General features: G+C 55.3%; 1 protein-coding gene across 3 annotated transcripts in view; it reads left to right on the top strand.

Annotated features, from left to right (window-relative positions):
- ASIC1 (acid sensing ion channel subunit 1) overlaps positions 1–21,388 on the top strand; it is a 43,388-nt gene that overhangs the window by 16,039 nt on the left and 5,961 nt on the right. The window contains exons 1-3 of one of the 3 annotated variants that reach the window (XM_027592608.2): positions 2,572–3,097; positions 3,933–4,310; positions 4,956–5,151. In XM_027592608.2, coding sequence (XP_027448409.1) covers positions 3,949–4,310; positions 4,956–5,151 — 558 coding nt within the window. In that variant the 5' untranslated portion in view covers positions 2,572–3,097; positions 3,933–3,948. Of the gene's footprint in view, positions 1–2,571; positions 3,098–3,932; positions 4,311–4,955; positions 5,152–11,005; positions 18,755–21,388 lie in introns of those variants that run through there. The other 2 variants (XM_027592609.2, XM_027592607.2) reach the window with 2 other exon arrangements.

Raw genomic sequence — 21,388 nt, 5'->3', positions numbered from 1 at the left:
GTCCTTATCCCAGGGTCTTGGGATCAAGCCTCGCCCCTGCATTGAGGCCCGCCTGAGCTCCCTGCTCAGCAGGGAGTCTGCTGCTCTCTCTGCCCTTCCCCCCAACCCCACCCCCACTCGTGTGCTCTGTCTCTTTTTTTTTAAAGATTTTTTTTTATTTATTGAGAGAGAGAGCGCACACACAGGAGAGGGGCAGAGGGAGGGGGAGAAGCAGGCTCCCCACTGAGCAGGAAGCCCAATGCATGAGATCCAGGGCTCAAGCCCAGGACCCTGAGATCATGACCTGAGCCGAAGCCAGATGCACAACCGACTGAGCCACCCAGGCACCTGCTCACTCTTTCAAATAAATAAAATCTTTAAAAAAAAAAAGAAAGAAAGAACTTCTGAGTCTGGGCCTGTCATACAAAGAACCATACTGAAGCCTTGAGTCAGACCTGTGGATTCTCAAGATCGAGGTTTCTCAAGACTGGCTGCTATATATTAGAGGTCTTGAAAAGTTGGGATATCTGAGCCCCACACTCAGAGATTCTGATTTAATTGGACTAAGGTGGAGCCACAGCATCACTTTAAAAAGCTTCCTAGATGATTCAAATGTATAGCCCGGGTTGAGAACCTCTCTCAGATTCTGCCCTGATTTGGCTGCACTGGTGCTTTTATGGCTGGATCTAAACACTAATGCTACTAATAGTAGTTACTTATTGGAGATTTACTAGGTACAAGCTAATGTGCTACCACTTTCTGTGCATTAGCTTATGTAATCCTCAGAAATTCCTGTGAAATAAAGATTATCCCCATCTTACAGATGAGGAAACTGAGCTCAGAGAGGTCAAGAGACCTGCCCATGCTAATGAATGACAGGGCCAGTTCTGGAAGCTGAGATTACCTGATTCACAACTTTTATCTTCCCTCAGACTCTTGAGGCTGTTCGTTGGCCTCGATTAGTCCTTGTCTGCCTCCACCTCACCTCATCACCTTCCTTCCACCCCCGCTGCTCCCTCAATAACATCCCAGGTGACTGAAGCAATTTGCAGCCATTTGAGGAAGCTCCATGTGTCACTCAACCTGCGAGGGTGGGGAGTTATGGGAATTACAGATGCTCCAAGATGGTCCTCCCCTCCCCTGAGACACTTGGAATTCAAGAATCCTGCCCCATACTTCCCCCGTCCCTGTTTGGGGCCAAATTCCCACTCCCAAATGCCCCCTTGGGTTGATTCTAAGTATCTGGAACAGTGCTGCCACCCAGTGGCTACCCAGGGGTATGGCAGCCCTCCAGCACTGCCTGGTGCTGCTGGACAGCTCCCCAACTCAAGACCAGAAACCAAGATCCTCCCTTCCCTTTGGCAGCACCATGAGCAGGCCCCTAGTAAATGGATCCCACTCTCCCTCCTGGGGTCCTAAGCCCACACCCTCTATAGGGATCTCCAGCTCCCTTCTCTGGTTTCTCATGTACCCCCTGCCCCCAACACCTCACAACTTCTCATCCAACTTCTTTCCATTGTGCCAGACTCTTCTCATTACAAGTTCTTTCTTCTCACTTAAAGCCCTGGGAACACATCTCTCACCTTCCTTCTGCCAGAGCTGTGCCAACCTGCAAGTGGATTGAAGGAGTTGCTAGAGACAGAATTCTAGTCCCCCACACCCCCTCTTCCTCATCTGACACCATCAGACCTCAACAGTCTCCGTGCTAAGAGCCCCTAATGAGCATCAGCAAATTAACAACTTCCCTTTGATTGCTCCTTCTCTGTTAATTGGATAGGGAGGGCCCCCCAAGGCCTCTCAGGGAGGAGAAGGGAGGGAGAGAGAGAAGGAGAGAAGTGAGAGCTATAGGAGCAGCCCCCAGGCCTGGGCTTAGTGCCCCAGAATTCTGCTCCATTCCTGAGTACAGCTCCTCCTTCCATCCCTTCCTCATCCTGTCCATCACCACCCTCCTAACCCACCACCTTCCCACCTCATCCCACCCCCTTCCCTTTCCCTGCTTCTTGACTTCTGTCCAAATTCCCTTGACCTCTGGCTATCTCTTTTTTCTCTATGCTCCTTCTTTAGAGGTTTGGCAGTGAGGGGCTGCAAACATGCCACCCTGTAAAGGCAAGCCCAAGGCTACAAGGATGAGGTTTGGGCAGCCAAGCTGTGTTTGTTTACATATGTGCATGTGTGTACATGTCACACATAGGTGGGAGCAGAGAGAAGAACAGGTGTGAATAAGTGTAAGCTCCTGAGTGCCTACCCTGTAGGCCAGACCTCTGGGATGTGTGATATCTGTGGTGTGTGTGTGTGTGTGTGTGTGACTGTGAGTGGCGTGGTGTGACTCTGGTCTTATGAGTGTGTCTCCATACGAGCAAGTGCTTGAATCAGTCAAGTGTGACTCGGAGCTTGCGTGTGTGTGTGTGTGTGTGTGTGTGTGTGTGTGTGTGTGTGTGCGCACGCGCCACCAGAAGAAGCAGCAGCAGAGGCAGGAGCATCGATCCGAAGGAGACAGCGCGGGGAGGGGGACGCTGGGGGCTGACTCCCTCCCTCTCGCGCGCGGGGGACGCGCGCGCGCGCACACACGCCACACATAGTCACACACACGAGCCATAGGGCCTCGCAGGCAGGGAGACGGCTCCCGGACCGGAGGGAGGCAGAGCCGCGGAGAGCGGCCGGGAGGAGGGGGCGAGGCAGCGGTGGGGCGGGGGAGCCCTCGGTCCCGCTCCCGCGTCCGGGGGCCCCGCGCACACACCGGCCCAGAGACACCCTCGCAGACACTCGTAGGCGCGCACGCGCACCCTCTCCCCTCCCCCCCTCCGCCTTCCCTCCCGCCGCCTCCCGGCCGGACGATGGATCCCTGCAGATCCCGGGGCTGAGAGCACCGCGCACCGCGCCGAGCCCGGGCGGACCGAGCCGAGGCGGGCGAGCGAGCGAGCGCGCGCGGGCGAGCGGACGGAGCCGAGCCGAGCCGGGCCGGGCGGGCCGCTCCCTGCAGGGCTCTGCGCGGCGTGCCGCGGCAGCCGCGGGCTCCCGCTCCGGGCCATGAGCCCCTTCGCGGCTCGGCGCTGAGCCCGCGTCCGGCCCCGCGCCCCAGGACCCGCCGCGGCTTGCCGGGTTCCCGAAGCCCCCTCAGGTGGGTCTCCGATACCCCCGCCTTTGGCTGCGGGACTCCCCAGCTCCCCGAAGCCAGGACTTTCCTACCCTCTCGCTTTCCCCAGCTGCTGGGGCGGCTCGGTGGCTGGGGAGGGGGGCGGGGGCCGAGCAGGGGATCTGGCTGCGTCGAGAAGCTGGACTGGAGGGGGGTTGCGTCCGGGGCGGGGACAGCTAGCTATCATAGGGAACCGCGCTCCCCGCCACCATGCATCCACCTCGGGCTGCCCTCCACCCCCCACCCCCCACCCCAAACATAGACACAGCTTGCGCCGTTAAAACTGGAGACGCCCGCAGGTGAGGACTCGGGCTGGGCCCCTCCCCGCCTCCCTGAGGGGTTTTTAGCCCAGGTTTAGCTTACCCGGGTGAAAACCCAGTCCTGGGGACATCCTTGGCCAGGAGCTCCTGACCCTGGGTTCTGTCCGTCTGGGCGAGTTTTTGTCTCCAGGATGGGGTGGACATTCCTGTCCCAGAGTGACCCCACATCTGGAGGGAACTCCTGTGCCTGCCTGTGGAAAAATATTGGGACTTCCCTCTCGCTCTCGGATGTCTACATCTGGGGTCTCCCCTGGCCTGGGAAGCTTTCCTGGGAGAGCATTCTCTTGGCCTGAGCTGACCCCAGAGCCCCCGCATTTGGAGGAACCCTTTTCTAGGAGTGCGTCCCTTGGTCAGCCACCTCTGGGCTCACACACGAGGGAAGTCTCCTGCCCCAGAGGCAGTGACCTCTGGCGATGGGGATCCCGAATGGATGCCTTTGCAGGGACCCCCATGTGTACTCTTATCTCAGGATAATAGACTCTCCCCGCCCCCTTCCCCAGGATCCCCTCGGTCAGGATGGAACTGAAGGCGGAGGAGGAGGAGGCGGGCGGCGTCCAGCCGGTGAGCATCCAGGCCTTCGCTAGCAGCTCCACGCTGCACGGCCTGGCGCACATCTTCTCCTACGAGCGGCTGTCTCTGAAGCGGGCGCTCTGGGCCCTGTGCTTCCTGGGCTCGCTGGCTGTGCTGCTGTGTGTGTGCACCGAGCGGGTGCAGTACTACTTCCATTACCACCACGTCACCAAGCTCGACGAGGTGGCCGCCTCCCAGCTCACCTTCCCCGCCGTCACGCTGTGCAACCTCAACGAGTTCCGCTTCAGCCAAGTCTCCAAGAATGACCTGTACCACGCTGGGGAGCTGCTGGCCCTGCTCAACAACAGGTGGGTGGCTCCCACCCGGCTGCTCACTGGGCTCCCGGAGTTGCATGCACCCCAGCTCCTGGGTACCCCCCTCAGGTGCTTGCCTCTTGAAACCCACCATAGAGCCTGGACCACCCTGTCTTAACTCTCAGGCACCCCCAAACCTGCCACTCACAGCAAAGGAATCGGGGTACTGCTGAGCAACGCAATTAAGAGCACCAATCTCCGATCGCAGCGTAGTCCCAAACAGTTCTGCCCCTACCCAGCCTGAGAGAGACATCAGCAGCCTCTCTGGAGTGACCTTTGCCACCCTCCTGCCACTGTGTCTTGATCTCCTCACTTGAGGGCTGGGGGCAGACCATCTTTAAAGGGTGGAGACTGTAGTATAAAAGACAGTCCCTGCCTTGATCTCTCTGCCCACCCCTCCCTTACCCATGCCGCCACTGCACATCCTAACGTCTTTTCAGACCCCATGGGGCAGGTCCTCTGGACACACCCAGCTCTTCTGTGCCTATGCCCAGGCCAGTTCCCCGGGGGCTGATGGTTGACCCCAGATGGATCCCTGCCACCACCTCCCCCAAGGTTGGATATGGGACCCTGGAGGCCAAATGGAGGCAGGTATGGGAGGTCATGCTGATCCATTCACCACTCACCCCTGGCCTCCAGGTATGAGATACCGGACACACAGATGGCAGATGAAAAGCAGCTGGAGATCCTGCAGGACAAGGCCAACTTCCGCAGCTTCAAGCCCAAGCCCTTCAACATGCGCGAGTTCTACGACCGCGCGGGGCACGACATTCGAGACATGCTGCTCTCCTGCCACTTCCGGGGGGAGGTCTGCAGCGCTGAAGACTTCAAGGTGGTGAGTGAGTCCCCTGGTGTGGGGCAGGAGTCCGTCCTGCCCCCTGAGGAGGAGGAGAGGATTAGGAGCCCCAGGGCCTCCCATGAAGCTTGCTACTCCGGAGAGGAAGCCGTGTGTCCCTGGGGTTTGCTTCTGTCAGGAGAGGACTTGGTTCAGCACAGGGGTCCATTTGCTCTGTGTGAGGGCCTCAGCATCAGCCTCATGACCACGATGACAGGAAAAAGAGCGCTCAGTGCACAACACACAGAGGTTCACACACACACACACACACACACACGCACACACACGCACACGCACACAGAGCCTGGCATGACACCCACCCCGTCACGCTTACTTTTTGGGCCACAGGTGTCAGAGTTGGACATGGTGGTGGGTAAGCTGCAGCCTTGTTACTTGAAATGAGGTCTGAGGACCATCACCTGGGAAATTGAAAGAACTGCAGGACTGAGCCACCTGACTTCCCAGACCTACTGAATAAGAATTTGCATTTTAACAGGTGATTTGGATTTAAGTTAGAGAAGCACCATGAAACATGGGAAGTAAGGGAAGCTTTCTCTTACATAGCTAGACAGGTAATTCTCTCTGTGCCACCCTCTCCCACACACACATGCATACTGTCTGATTGGGTTCCCCCCTGGCCAACAAGAGCCAGGGTCTGAGGAAGGAGAGATTATTTGGGGTACACAGTGATGGCCGAACTGGAGGCTCCCTTTGCTGCTTCTTCTTCTTCTTTTTTTTTTTTCATCTCCTTGCTTCTTAAAATGGAGATGCCCCTCAGTCAGTTAAGCATCTGCCTTCGGCTCAGGTCATGATCCCAGGGTCCTGGGATCAAGCCCGCATCTCACTCTCGGGCTCCCTGCTCTGCGGGGTGCCTGCTTCTCCCTATCCCTCTGCCTGCTACTCCCCCTGCTTGTATATGCCCGAGCTCTCTCTCTCTCTCTGTCAAATAAATAAATAAAATGGAGCTGCCCCACAGACCCACCCACCACTCCCCACAGATGGGGCTGCCTCAAAGCCAGCATCCTGGGGAGGGTTAGGGGAACTGACTTGTATCTCATGTGCCAGCTGATCCTGGGCAATTCATACAGGCTCCCGAGAGGTTACAACCAGACAGAGGCTGGAAAGGGACCAGAGGACCTGAAGCCAGATGTGAAAAATAACAGCAGATGAGAGGCTGATGCTTGTAACTCTTCAGAATGCTTTGTAGGCTCTCCTTCAATCCCCGGGATAAATAGCCATATTATGTCTATTTTACAGATGCACAAACTGAGACACAGAGAGGTGGAATGAGTTGCCTGAGCTCAAGTAGCTGGTTAGTGACAGGTTCAGGATTAGAACTCATGTCTTGTAAAGTTCCAACCTAGTGTGCTCTTTTTGTTACTGTTGCTGACCCTGGAGTCCCCGTGAATCACTTCCAATTCTCGTGATTGCTCTTTGAAAACCCAGTCTCCCCTAGTACCCCTCTGCTATCCATGCCCGCCCCTAATTCTCTGTTCTCAGAGACTCCCTTTTCTCCCTGCTCATTTTCTCCCCTCCTTGCTTGCTTCTTCCTAGCATTATGGGAGCATGAACCCCATTTGTTTGTGTAGAAATGTTGGAGCCGTGGTCATGCTTGTTTTCTTCCTGCTGAGGTTACACAAGAATTCCCAATCTCTTTAAGCCCTGCTCTGCAGACCAGTTTCGTGGGCCTTTGTCAATCCTGCCAGACAAAGGTTACATGACCATACTCCTTGCTGAGCCAAGCTGACGGGGAGCATAGGGTGATGCATTAACCACTTCCCTCTTATCCTTTCTCAAAACAGGGAAAGTCCTGGATTCTCCAGAGCCTGAGACCAAAGGGTTCCCAGGCTCACCAACTATGTACCAATGAGTAGTAGGAGTTAACTGAGGGTGAAAGGCAGAGCCTTCTTCCTCCCCAGCATACCCAATACACGGCAGAAGGGAGCAGCAAGGAAGAGAAAACCCATTAGCTTGGATGGTTTGTAGTATTGGATGAAGGGCAGAATACTTGGCTCAACCTGAGAAGGTATAATGTGGGGGTACAATAGTCCATAGAAAGTGTTTAATTGAGGCTCCATTTGTCCCTCAGGTCCAGAAAGATTCCAGGTGGTGACGCTAGGACATGTTAGGTTCATGAAAATGGAGATACTGAAATGTGACTGGTCCATGTTATCTGAGGGGACAATTCTAAGTAGTCAGATGGAGTTATGACTGATTCACAAAGTTCTGGAGCAATCTGAGTTCTTCCTCTTGCGTGAGGTTGGGGTGGGGGGAGATATGAGAGCTAGTAGCCTGCAGGCAGGCCCAGCACTGGCGTTTCTGGGTTCTGGGTTGCCAGGGAAGACTAGGTTTTTTATGTTTTTGAGCCCATGTCAAAGACTTGACCCGGAATCTGGCTGCACCCAAGGCTCTCAGCCCCTCCTTCTACCCTCTCTCATTGACCTCCCTGTCAATGTTTCTGTGTCAGGAACTCTACCACTTCTGCCCTTATGGATGTTCCTACACAGATGGGAGTTTGGTTGTGAGTCCATGTCTGACATCTCCCTGGGGGAAAAGAAGGGCTCCAGCACCCTCCCCCAGCTCCCTGGTACCAAGGGGCATAGACAGGCTCCACTTTCTCTCTCTTCTCCTTTGGTCTAATAGTTAACATCTGCCTCTCCATCCTTGCCATTCTCTGCTAGGTCAAAAGGTGTGTATCTAGCCCCTGGACAGATGTGGCACTGACAGAAAACATTTGCCTATTGGGTCAGAGCTTAGGAGAGACCGTCTTGGCATCTTCTGCTGCTTTGAAACAGAGGTTCTAACTGGAAGTCCAAGTCCTGGCTCAAAGTTTTTGCAAAACAAAATGTGCACAGGTACATGTGAAGTATGCTGTGGGTTTCCAAGGGCCAAGATCATCCAACTTGTGAGAACCCTGCTCATGGAGGACAGTTCAGGAGGCATAGGAAGGAGCATATTCTGGTCCCTCCTCCGGCAGGGGTCTGCAGTGATGAGCGTTCCCCCTCAGATGTGCTTCTGAATCCAGCTCAACCACAGGGGGATGGACTGGTGGTCACAGGGTGTTTGACTGGGTCCATCCCCCAGCTTTAGCTGAGTCAGCTTGGGAGAGTGGGGATAAATATGGGAAACCCGGGCTAAATCTGGGAGAAACTGGTTTCAGACTGAAGAGGCAGAGGGTCCACCTTAGTAGCTCTCTCCTGAGCTACCAAAAAAGCAACCAACGACCCACTCTCAAGGACCCCTCTTCCCTGGCCACCTCTTTTCCTTTGAGATGGGATGCTTGGTTGCCAGGGGTCTGAGGCTCTGCTCTCCCACCCCACCTCAAGGCCAGTCAGGCCAAGGCAGGGCAGGGGCTCCATGGTGAGGGACCAGGGGCGCAGCTGTGTGCCCGTGTCTGGGTGGGGGCCGGAGGGAGTGAGCACAGTCGCAGCTGGTGCCAGCCTCCAGCTGCACCTTATCTGTCCCTGGCAGTGGTAGCGCCTATGTGGCTGGAATGCTGAGCAGCCCCAAGGGGAGGGGGCTGGCAGATGGCTGCCCAGTCAGCCCTATGCCATCCTCCTCCTCCAGCTGAGACCCAGAGCCTTTGCCTGGGGGAGAGAGAGTGCGGAATTAATTTCTGGACACTGGAAGAGAAGGAAGGGGAGGGCAGAAAATGGAAATCTTGGGGGTGGGTAGGCAGTGGAGACAGTATTCTCTCTCAGGAGAGGGTGGAATTGGGGGACAAGGGATAGGGCACACGAATCCTTGAGGGGGTCCATAGGAGTCCCCCCAGGACCCTGGAGTGGAGGCAGGAATTCCGTAGAGGAGAGATGGAGTGAGGGGGATGGGCACGGAAATCCCCTCAAGGTTCCGGAGGGGGACAGGACTCTTCTGGAGCTTCTACAGGGATGAGAAGCTGATAGAAGCAGTGGGTGTAGGTGGGTGATCCTGGGACCTGGAGAGGGGTGGGAGAGGCCATCTTAAAGCAAGCTGAGCCAGGGATGGCAGGTCCCAGAGAGAGCCAGGCCAGCATGAGGGCTTCCTTATCCCCGACTTAGCTCTGCCCCTTCACTGACACCCCTCACACCCACACACCCTAGCTTGCCTCGCCTGCCTCCCACCCCATAGCAGCTCAAACCAGGAGTCCCTGGGGGAGGGCCCAGCCTCACTACCTGGGTCTCTTCCCTCCAGCTAGCAGGGAGTTGGAGGGCTGCTGAAGGAAAATGCTGCCCAGACTGCTGTAGAGAGCAGGAGGGTCCTGAGCCACCCTGCCCAGGGGCAGAGGCCTGGTGGTCTTTGTGGGGGGTGTGGGGGGAGGCAGGAAGGGGAGCATGCACAGATTGCAGCGGGACAGAAGAGAGGCTGGAGTGGAGAGGTTAACCTTCCAGACTTATCCTTCCTTTCTCTCTCTCCCTCCGAAGTACCTGAGGTTGGAGGGAGGAGACTGGAGTGGAGCCAGTTGCAAGAATCCAGGGGACCCAGGTGGGGTCTCTCTCTCTCTCTCTCTCCCCCCGCCTTTCTGTCTCTCTCTCTCTCATACACCTATACACACCAGCATCCTTTGGATAACGTAGTTTCCTCGCTCTCACCTCCTCTCCCTCTCCTTCCTTCCTTCCTCCCCTGCAGTTCTGGACTGCACCTCTCTCCCAGACTGCAGTTAGCTAAGAGGCTACTCTCAGTTAATTGATCTCCGGGCTGCTGGCTAAAGTAATAGGGAATTGATGTAAGTAACTAAGTGCCTCTGGGGGCAGAGTCAGAAATGCAGGGGTGGGGAGGAGCGCTTCCAAGCCTTGGGCCTTTCTCCTGCCCCAGCCTGCGGAAAACTCAAAGGTATGGTCACTGCTGCACCTGGTGTGCGTCCAAGAAGCAGGGGGGAGGCCTGCTGAGAGGTCCCACGTTTTTGCTGTGGGTGGAGGTTGCTTCTGAGCATGCTTCGACTTTGTGGAAGGCAATTTCAGTTCTGGGGGAGAGGGGGCATGATGTGGGAGACCCGGGTTGTTGGAAACACAAAGCTCCGCTTGGTTCCTTCCTGTGACAGAGCCCCTTCGAAGTGCCAGGCCCTGCGCTGGGCGCCAGAGTGTAGAGGTGAACAGACAGACCCAGTCCCTGCCCTTAGGGAGCTTAGAGTGAAGTGCGGTTCCCAGGGAGGCTCCAAGCTGAGCGGTGGGGATGATGACAAAGGCAGCTGTAGGGAACAGGGAGTCACGTGCCAGGTAGCACAGGACCCTGGACTTCTAGGTGGAGTCCTTCCAATCTCCCCAGCCCAGGGCGCCTGGGTGGCTCAGTTGGTTAAGCGACTGCCTTCGGCTCAGGTCATGATCCTGGAGTCCCGGGATCGAGTCCCGCATCGGGCTCCCTGCTCAGCAGGGAGTCTGCTTCTCCCTCTGACCCTCTTCCTTCTCGTGCTTTCTATCTCTCATTCTCTCTCTCAAATAAATAAATAAAATCTTTAAAAAAAAAATTAAAAAAAAAATCTCCCCAGCCCAGCTCAGCTATTCAGAAACTCCAGTTTTATAGGCTGAGGGGCGTCTCCACCGAGCTGTCCTCCCCTAGCAGGTGCGCAGCCCACTGCTGTCCAGCAGGGGTCATTGCCTGCCATTGGGCACGCCCCCGGAGCACACGCCTGCCAGCACTGGAAGTCTGAGGTGGCAGCTCTGGGAGCTTCTAACCTCGGGCCGAGAACCTTCCAGTCAGGACCCTTGTTCTGGATTCTGGGAGGCAAAACTGGGAAGCAGACAGCAAGACTGAGAAGTGGTGCCTAGTTCTGGTGGAGGATGCGGCTGAACACTGGGACCCCCTGGGTTCTATTTTAGGCATAGTTCCATCTGGCTTCTAGGCACAATTTCCTGTGAGGTAAGGAGGCCCTAAATAGATGGCTAAATTATTCTTTGCCAAGGGGCAGCCCCTCCTTCAGCCTCTGGGACTCCGGCTAAGCCCGCCCTGGCCCATGCATGGATGGCTGTGCGGTACTGACTTTCCCAGACACAGGGATCAGACATCTTCCTCGTGGAAAATTGTATAATGAGCATGAAACAGCTGTGTATTCACCTAGAGGGGAAGTTCCCTTAAGAAACTGTAAGGGGAGAGACTCTGCCACCCCAGGCTCTCCAAGGCCACTCCCAGGGGAGAGGGAGGGCAAGTGGTAGTTTTTCTGAGCTACTATGAGTTCTTGGAAAGAAAACCTTTCCCACCTCTCTCATGCTCACCCCCTTGACATGGCAGCAGTCCCGGGGGTGGGGGCGCTGAGAGGTTGGGTCATGTAGCTTAGTGTGTGCGTCTCTAATTGATGCGTTGCATCAGCCAGCCAGGCTGGGGACCTCCCTGGGGTGAGACTGCTGCAGTGGCCTTGACCATGGACAATGGCCGACTCAGCCTTCCTGTGACATGCTCACTGCATGTGTGCCCCGAGTGTGCAAGAACGTGGATGTGGATTAGGGTATGTAGTGGACGTGTGTGGATGTGCTTGGGGGCGTACACAGCTCACTTAGTGTGGTTGTGGGAGGGAACCTGTGTGCAGGCAAACCTCTGGTTGCATGCAGAGCACATACCAGCAAAATTAATCATCTCTTCCAGTCGAGCTTTGCAATTTACAAATTCCCTTTACTTTAGCTCATGACCCTCCTTATTCTGGGAGGCAGGCAGATATTAATATCTTCACCTGAGAGATGAGGAAACTGAGGCCCAGAGATGTTGGGTGACTTGCCCGAGGTCACAGAGCCGGTGAATGCCAGAGTGGGACCTTGACTTCAGATCTGCGAAGTCCAGCTTCTTTGTGTGTGACTGCTGGAGCAGGTGTGTGGAGCAGGGGGAGGAGGGTGTCCGGCCCCCAGCTTGCCATGCTCTCTAAAGAAGCTGGCGGCAAGACGCAAAAGCAAGAGTGCAAAGGAGAAGGAACCCCAGACTCGGGCTGGCCACACCAAAGCCTTTTGACTCCTCTGCCTTTTCACTGCACCATTTGGCCAAACCCCAACCCTAGTGGATGGCCCTACCACTGGCTTTCCTCAGGCGGCTCCAGGGCAGCCAGGCTCTGCCAGAGGAGGTCACACAACAGACCAGCTTGAAATCACCTTGTGCTCATGATCAACATCCTGAAATGGGTGGGCAGTGCCCCCTGGCAACTCCCTGTTTTCCGGGTCACCTTGCTGGCCCCAATGACTACTTCAGACTTCTCCGCTCATCTCAAACAGCCACCCTTCCTGGCCCCCCTCGCACCCTCGGCAGATAACCTTGTCTTCTGCTTCATAGAGAAGATAGAAGCCTCAGCCAAGACCTTCCCCCCTTTCGGAAGGGAGCATCCCTCCTCTCTAGGCTGAAATCTCAACCTCGCCTTTCCATCTGATCTCCTTCTACCTGTATAGGAATGTTACCCTAAAGATTCTGCCTCTCCCTTGTCTACAGTCAGTCTCTCCCTCTCCAGTGGAATCTACCAGTTGCCACTGAAACATGCTTAAGATTCTCTCATCTTGAAATATATAGCTACAACAGCTAACATTTATTGAGCGCTTACTGTGTATCAGGGTTGAGGTTAACATAAAAACCAAAAACCAAAGGTCTCCCAACTCCACAGCTCCCTCCAGCCCCCCCATTTCCTTTCCCAGACAAAATTCTGAAAAATGATATATATACATTCCACTGTCTTCATTCTCTCATCTCAAACTCACTCTCCAATCCACTTCAGGCTGCCTTCTGCCCGCCCCCAGCACTCCACCAAAACGGTTAGAGCTAAGGCCACCAGTGACCTCCATGTGGCCAGATCCTGCAAACATTTTTTATTCTTAATCTCTCAATAACATTCAAAATGGTTGACCACCTCCTCTTTTTTAAACTGCTCTTTCCTGGGGTGCCTGCATGGCTCAATCAAGCGTCCAACTCTTGATTTCAGCTCAGGTCATGATCTCAGGGTCATGAGATTAAGCCCTGCATCTGGCTCCATGCTCAGCATGGAGTCTGCTTGAGATTCTCTCTCTCCCTCTGCCCCTCCCCTCAACCCCGCTCATCGCACACTCTCTCTCTCTCAAAAAAGAAAAAAAAAGTGTGAAACATTTCCAACACCCCAGAAATTTCCTTTGGGCCCCTTCCCGGTCAATACTACCCCACAAGAGTTAACCATTATTCTGACTTCTGTCAGTACAGATAAGTTCCACCTGTTTTGAAGTTCCTAGAGTATAGTACCCTCCATACAGTATGCACACTTTTGTGCCTGTCTTCTTTTGCTTAGGATTTTGTCTCTGAGATTGTCTCATTCTGTGTGGTGGTAGTTAGCACTTTGTCAATGCTGTGTAGTATCTCATTATATAAATACACCAAAATGTATTTGTCCGTTCTACTCTTGCTAGACATTTGGATTGTTACTAGTTTTTTGGCTGTTATAAATAAAGCTATCATGAACATTCTTGCTTATGTTTTCTGGTTGTCCTATGTACTCATATTTTGGGTATATAACTAGGGGCTGTGGTTAAGTCACAGGTTGGGATTCTGTTTGGCTTTGGTGGATATTGACAAATCAAGCTTGATCTCTTTCCCTCCCTCCCTCCCTCCCTTCCTTCCTTCCTTTCGACTTTCTATCCTTGGGCTGTCTTGTCTTCACTCATGACTCTAGTCAGCATCTAGACCCTGGCAGGCCAGATGTGTGCTTCCGTCCAGCTCTTTCCTCCCAGACTCTGCGCCGGTGGCCAATCTCCCCCTTCACATCTCCACTTGGATGTCCCTGAGGCTCGAAAAACCCAGCATGCGCAAAGCCAAATTCATCATCTTATCTCCCAAACTGGTCCTTTCCTTGTGTTCCTGGCCTAGTGAGCCACCCCACCATTCAGCCTCTTATGCAAACTAGCAAGCATCCCTACATTCCATCTCCTTCACCTCCCTTAACGGGATCTGCCACTCTTGGCTCCTAAACATCTCCACCCTATCACCCCATTCCAAGCTGGTCCACTCCCTGTCTCACCTACACCCGCAATGGTTTCCTGACAGGTCTTCCGGCACCTCCTCTGGCTGTTCCCAAGCTGTCTCTTCAAAACACTGCTCCGATCACTTGAAACCCTTCCATGGCACACCTCCCATTGTCCTTGGACCAGAATCTTTGCTGTGACCTTCAAGGCCCCGGAAGGGTCTGGGTCCTGCCTGTTTATCCAGCCTGTTCTTACCCCGCTCTGGCTCTCCAGCTATATTCTCCTCCTCTGAGCTCTCCACCCAACCCACCTGGGGTCTTCAGGGCCTTTGCATGACTCTGCCCTCTGGAATATTCTTCCCCCACCCCACCTCATACAGACCTAATTACTCCTCCTTATTCTCCTTATTTTTTAGATCACAATTCAAGCATCACTTCCTCAGAGAAACCTGCTTTGATTCCCTAGGGTGGGTCAGATCCTCTGTCACTCCCTCCCAGAGAGCCAAATTATCTTTTCATAGCACTTATCATGATTTGCAATTAAATATTCACTTGTGCAATTTTTAGAAAATGGTGTCTGTCTTCCCCATTAGACAGTAAGCTCCACAAGGGCAGGATCCCGGTTCATTGTATATTCTTCATGTGTCCTCAGCACATAGACACTCAGGAAATAGTTGATGAATAAATGAAAGAATAAAGGAGGGAGGAATTTGCAAGGGGAGATCTAATTCTAATCTCATGCCTACCACTTGCTCTCCATGAAACTTGAACAGGTCACTGTGCCTCAGTTTCCTCATTTGTCAAATGGGGGTGAGGTTACTCAAACCTGCTTATTTCAGTAGGTTGTATAAGGATCCCATGAGATAGCCACTGAAAAGCATGAAACATTCTACAGATGTTGGCAGCAGTGAGGCGGGGGGTGCGGGGGTGTGTTTAGAAAGAGATGCGGAGAAAGTCAGAAACCACTGAGTTGCCACACACAGTTTGAGAGTGGTACTGGGTAGGGATTGACCCGGGGAAGACTTGCCTCCTTGGACAGAGGATTCAGAAGTGGATGTTGTCCTGCATGGGTGTCTGCTCGGCCACTTCTCCTGGGGCCTCTGTGTGCTTGCGGGTCTGCATGTGATGCTTGAGACTCTCCTTACCTCCCATTACTGTGAAGAGTTTGGATTGGTCTACTGGAACAAGATGAGGCGGGAGAGGATGTTAGAGGAGGGAGGAACTGCGGTTGGGGGGGCGTGTGTGTGTGTGTGTGTGTGTGTGTGTGTGTGTGTGTGTGTGTGTTGCCCCACAAGGGAGCTGTGTGTGGTGATGTGTAGGTGTGCAGTGTGGGTTTTTGTGTTGGTGTGGGGGAAGACGGGCCCTGCCATCCTGGATGCGCTGTCCTCTGAAGCTTCTCTGTGTGTGCATGTCCTTCTGTCTAGTGAAGCCGCGTGGTGGAAGTGTCCCCTGCCTTAGTTTCTTCCCTCTGGAAGTCTAATCGCTTCCCCTTCCAGGAAGTCTGAAGGAGAGGAACAGTGCCCTCTAGTGGGTATGGAACACATGGGTAGCTGCAGCCTCCCCACCCCCAACCCAGGCCTAGAACTTACCTCTGCACAGCCTGATGACGTGCAGAGCTCTCTGAGAGCTGAGGTCTGCTAGTGGGGAAGCAAATGCACACAGGGCAGGAAACATAAAAGGAACCCCTTAGTTCATGCAGAAGAAGCCTGAGGACAACACTGGAGGTGGGGTGAGGGTTTATCTCTCTCCTCATCTCTGCAGTGACCTCGCTGGTTGCCGTGGGTGTTCCTGGTCTTCCTTGGTTCTGGTTTCTTCACATGGTCACTGCGTCTTGCTCTTTCATTCTCATAGTCTCTGTCCTCAAGGAGCTATTGGTTACTACTCATGCCTGAAGGGGCTTGAGCAGAATTGGGCCCTTCATTCTGTTTCCTGGGTGGGTACTCACTATGCCCTGTGCAGTCAGGGAAGGCTTCTCGGATGAGGTAATGTGTGAGCAAGGTCTTGAAAAATGAGGAGAAATTCTTCAGATGGAGTCCAGGGAAGGCATGGAGCTGTGGATGAGCCTAGCGGGTCTGCAGAATGGAAGAAGGGCATGGTGGCTAGAGGCTAAACTGCTGTGGAGGGGTGGGGAAGGGAGGCTGGAAGGTAAATTGCAAGGGCCTCACATAACTTTACCTGAGATGGGGGTGATTTCACCAAGAGGCACTAAGGAGTGAAGAAGGTCTCAGGGCTGGAGAACCGTCAGAATTACATACAGAATTATATAAGGTGGGGAGAAACTGTGGGGAGGCAGGGAGTTAGGGAGACCAGTTGGAAGGCCAATGTTTAGGCAAAAGAGGTGGAGGCCAGTCTGAGGGCAATGGGGAAAGGATGGAGAGGAGCCAGATCTCAAAGGCTGCTCTTCTTTTGGGGCCTCTGTGTCCCTGGCAGCAAAGTTGAGGCCAAAGGTCCCACATCAGTCACTTCTGCTGGAACTTGGCATCTTGCCTCCCATCCCCAACATACTCCAGGGTCCCCGCATGCAAATGGAGAAGGGAAGAGGTGTAGGAGCAGGGAGGGAGAGGAGAAAAGGAGGGGAAGGGGGCCTGGGGCTGTGGGATGGTTAAGGAATCACAAGGTCCAAGTAGACTCATCTGACCCCCACTGCTTTGTCTCTGGCCCTGCAGAGGAAGGGTTAACATGCTTCCCCTCCCTCCCTCCCTCCCTTACACTCCTCCCCTCAGGTCACCTTCTAGGCCCTGGAGACTTGACTGGTGGCTCAAGTTCCTCCATCAGTGGCCCCGAGTAACCAGAGCACAGAGGGGCCAGGGACCCGGGGTCAGAGAATGGTAAACTGGGGGCAAGGGGACCCTCAGAAGGGCAAGGGATGAGGGTTTTGGGGGGCATCCCAGGTTGGTTCCTGACACTCTCCACCTGACCTAGCAGATTGCTCTGATCTCAATTTCTTCCACCTACCAGAAAGGATTCCTCGAACTCCTCTCCTGGACCAGTGAGGGGTGGGCAAGCTGGGAGGGGAGTGGTGATCTGCCAGGAAGCTTTTCAGCTGCAAGAGACAGGGTGCCTCCCCCCTGGTGCCGGGAACTGGCCATAAATGAGTCTGTGGTCAGTGAGAGACCTCTGCTAATGGAACCTGGGCTGCCCCCCAAGCCACAGAAGGGAAAGGTGGAGGAGGGGAGAGTGACCTAAGTGCAGCTCAGCATGGGGGAGGGTGCTGACTGGAAGCTCAGCCAGGGTCAGGGGAGGGAGGGGAGGATAAATGCGGTCAAGGACTGGCTGGAGGGAAATTGGAGGTCAAGGCAATGATTGCAGGGGAATTAAGGGTTCAGGAAGTAACAGAGTAAATTGGGGTCACGGCAGTGACTGAAAGGGAACTGGGGTCTTAGGAGTGTATTGGGAGAAGGTGGGGGTGTGGTCAATGAAATAACTGGAAGGGGGGAGATTATGAGTCAGGGGGAGTCAAGGAGGAATTAGAGGTCTGAGAGAGTACGGAGCTCCAGGGTCTCAGGGGAACGGCTGCACCAGGTGGGAATGGGGGTGAGGACCCAGAATTGGGGTAGGAAGACCAAAGGAAGGGCTGAGGAGTAGATGAGAGGGTGACAGGGAGGCTTGAATGTCATGAGGGAGGGGCAGGGACTGTTGCTCCGGGCTGTGGGAGCAGAGGCATCTGCTAGGGCCCATCTCACCTGGAGCCCTGAGGCTTTTCCATGGTTTCCACTATCTTCCACCCTCTCTGTCCTGCGGGAGCTGGTTACCGGAAAGGGGCTCTGGCCCCGCTCCTCTCCATCTGCCTCCCTTTCCCACTGCCATCCATTATTCATCAGCCCAGACGCCTGCCCTCCCCCTCCCCGCTCCGGGCTGGGCAGGCAGGTCCTCCTCTCCACGCCCCGCCCCACCTCCGCCACACCGCCACCAAGGCCCGGGCGAGGGAGAACAGCCGGCTGGCCGGGCTGCCGGGACCCGGCCGACTCGGGCTGGGTGGCTGACCCTGCCAGATCCTGCCCGAGATCCTGTCTGCTTCTCCCTTCTCCTGCCAATCCCCCAGGGGCCAGGAAGCCTCTGAAGAAGATGCCCATCCAGATCTTCTGCTCTGTGTCCTTCTCCTCTGGAGAGGAGGGCCCAGGGCCCTTGGGAGATGTTTGGGGTCCCCACCAGCGGCAGCGGCAGCGGCAGCAACAGTGGGACAACTCAGAATCAGAAGAGGAGGAAGAAGAGAAGGAAGAGGAGGCAGTGAGGAAGGAGCCTAGAGAGGGGGATTCGCCCATGGATTTGGTGGCCTTTGCCAACAGCTGCACCCTGCATGGCGCCAGCCACATCTTCGTGGAGGAGGGTCCAGGGCTGAGGCAGGCCCTGTGGGCAGTGGCCTTTGTCCTGGCCCTGGGCGCCTTCTTGTGCCAGGTGGGGGACCGCGTCGCCTATTACCTCAGCTACCCGCACGTGACTCTGCTGGACGAGGTGGCCACCACGGAGCTGGCCTTCCCGGCCGTCACCCTCTGCAACACCAATGCCGTGCGCCTGTCCCAGCTCAGCTACCCCGACTTGCTCTACCTGGCCCCCATGCTGGGGCTGGATGAAAGTGATGACCCTGGGGTGCCCCTCGCCCCACCGGGGCCCGAGGCCTTCTCTGGGGAGCCCTTTAACCTGCACCGCTTCTACAATCGCTCCTGCCACCGGCTGGAGGACATGCTGCTCTATTGCTCCTACTGCGGGGGGCCCTGTGGCCCTCACAACTTCTCGGTGGTGAGTGGGGGCCCACGCCTGGCACCGTCCCCCAGGGGTGTCTGCCATGGCTCACCCTGAGCATCCCCGGCCGGGGCTGGGGGCTGGTGGCCATCCTGCCCCTCCCCCACTTCACCTGGGCCACTCCCCCCCACCCCTTCTGACATGCCTCAGGGAGGCCTGGCCAGAGAGCTTGCCCTGGGAGCCCCAGGATCTGCGACTGGGCTGCTATTTTTGGATCTGTACCAGTACTGCTCTTCCTGTTAGAATCTGGATATCTATCTGTACTGGTTGGTAATTAGTTGCTGCCCTGAGGCCCCTGGTGTCTTCCTGAATATTCTCCAGCATCTCCAGCCCTTCCCCAGACCTCCCTGTGATCCAGAAGAGCCTAGGACCTTACTCTGTCTTTGAGGTCAACCTTTGATCTGATGGTGGGGACCCACACCTGGCCTTAACAATTTTGACTATGACCCCTGGACTGGAGCTGGGGCAGGTGTCACCTGGTCTCCGGAGGTGCAGGAGAAGGGTGTGGAAGGTGGGGGAAGGGTGAGGACAGTCCCCGACTCCACCCCACCACGCCCCTTCTCAGTAGTGACCACAGCAGGGACTTGAGTGCATCCTCACTTGGTCTTTCAGTGCTCCTCCTACAGTGTGTGTGTGTGTGTGTGTGTGTGTGTGTGTGTGTGTGTGTGTGTGTCCGTCTGTCTGTCTCTCTGAGGGAGGATAACAAGTCTTCCTCTAAATCTTCCCCTCCCTGCAGCTCTAGGTGATCAGGGATCCTCTTCCCTGGGGAAGCCCTCGATGGGGAGTCAGCCTCCTGCTTGCCCTCCCACTCTGGAGTCTAGGGTCTTCCTTGCTGAGAGACCAAGTGGCACCCCATCCCCTCCCCAGTTCAGCTTCCAGTTCTGTCTGGCCTGACTCTTCTACCCCCTCCAGGTGCCAGATGCCAGGCCTTCCTTTCCCACACACCTACCCGCCCCCATCCCCCACTTCCGCCCTGGAGCAGGAGCAGGTGGGTGTCATCATATAAGTGCGTTGTGGACCAACTGCAGACAGGGATCTGGAGGTTTGGGCCACTGGACCTCAGGCAGGCCAGGAAATAGAGGAACATGCGATAAAATGAAGGAGTCAACCTGGCTTCCTCTGGACCTAAGGGTAGAGCAGACACTTCTCGCATAGAACCACCAGGTGGCAGCAGCAGTCCGCAGGTCCGCAGCACAGCTCAGCCCTAGCAAGGCTGTCGTTTTCAGCCACCCTGGAGTCCCTCACGCCCCCGGATGGAGGGTAGGCATGGGTGTGTGTCTGGAGCCTGTGACAGAATGCCACAAAACCTCATAGCGGGCTGGGGGGTTAGGAGTCGTGGGAGTTCCCTCTCTACCTCATCTGTGGACTTTGCCTTTTCTTTTCTGGATGGGGGTGGAGGTTGTTCTAGGAAGGGAGAAGGGGACTAGTACCCCCCACACCACTGACCGCTCTGGTCTGGCCTGACGCTGTCTCTCTTTCTCTGGGCTATGTCTGTCCCTTACCTTCTGACTCACTTCGTGGACTTTGTCACCATGAGGCTGTAGGAAAAGCACACTCACCCCATGTGTGGGAACCTGGAAACATTCCAAGAAACTGTGGGGAGAGGGCTGTAAAGAATTGGTTCGCTCTTCCCTCTGTGGCTGTGTCATCAGAGCCGTGATAAGGGCTGTTCCGAGGCCTGGAGTGGGAAGACTGCCCCCAGGGCAGAGAGCTCCTCTGAGGTCCTCTTAGTTCTGCACAAGCATTGCTAAGCGTTCCTTGCCCTGGAGACTCAGGACCAAATCCAGTACCAAAGCTGGGCTTGGGTGAGCATGGTCCTTGCGATGGCAACTGGGTCTGCTCTCAGGTTCTGGTGATGACAGGACAATGATAGACACAAGGGGCTAATGGCTGGAGAAAACGAAAACGCTTAGCTTGGTTTGGGGGAAGGACCTTGGGGAGAGCAGAATTTCAGATGCCCGGGGCAAAATCCAGGAGAAGATCTCAGGAGGCCCTGGGAGCTTGGGCCTGAAGAGAAGGTCCCAAGGAGGGACCGGGAGTATGGCAGTGACGGGATCCTGGCGATGGAGGTGTGTATGTCAGGGTCCCAGCAGGAAGAAGACTGCCACTCAGATAGTTTAATTGAAAAGACTCGAACAAGGGGACTGTTTATAGAGTTGTGGGCAGAGTGAAGGAAACTCTGCCTGAAGGGGCCTGAGGCACCTGGTGATAGTGGGAAATTGTCACCAACAGGCTAAAGGGGCACAAGGGAACAGCAGTGCTTTGCAGGGAGCCCTCCTGGCAGGATCTATAGTCTCAGAGGATCGAAACCACTGCCAGAGCATTCTCAGAGGGGTGAGGGGTGGGGAAGGATTCACACCCTGATCGAGAGCTCCCTCCTTCTGCCCTCTGATCCCTCACTGAGAGCTTGCATTGGCCAACCCAACCCAAAGCCTGTCCAAGTGGCAGAAGAACACGGGCAGTGCACCCCACAGAGATCAGCTTTCCCGGGGCCCGTATCAGGGCAAAGAAGGGCAGAGAATGAACGGGAGGGAGGACAAATGGAGAATGGGCTGCACAGAAGGGACTGTTCCTGAAGCGTGTTGAGATTCCAGCAGCGGAGGGGTCTGGGGACAGCCCTTGGTAAGTAGG

This window comes from Zalophus californianus, chromosome 9, assembly GCF_009762305.2.
Source record: "Zalophus californianus isolate mZalCal1 chromosome 9, mZalCal1.pri.v2, whole genome shotgun sequence".
Lineage (NCBI taxonomy): Eukaryota > Metazoa > Chordata > Mammalia > Carnivora > Otariidae > Zalophus > Zalophus californianus.
This window is presented reverse-complemented; position numbering and strand designations above follow the sequence as displayed.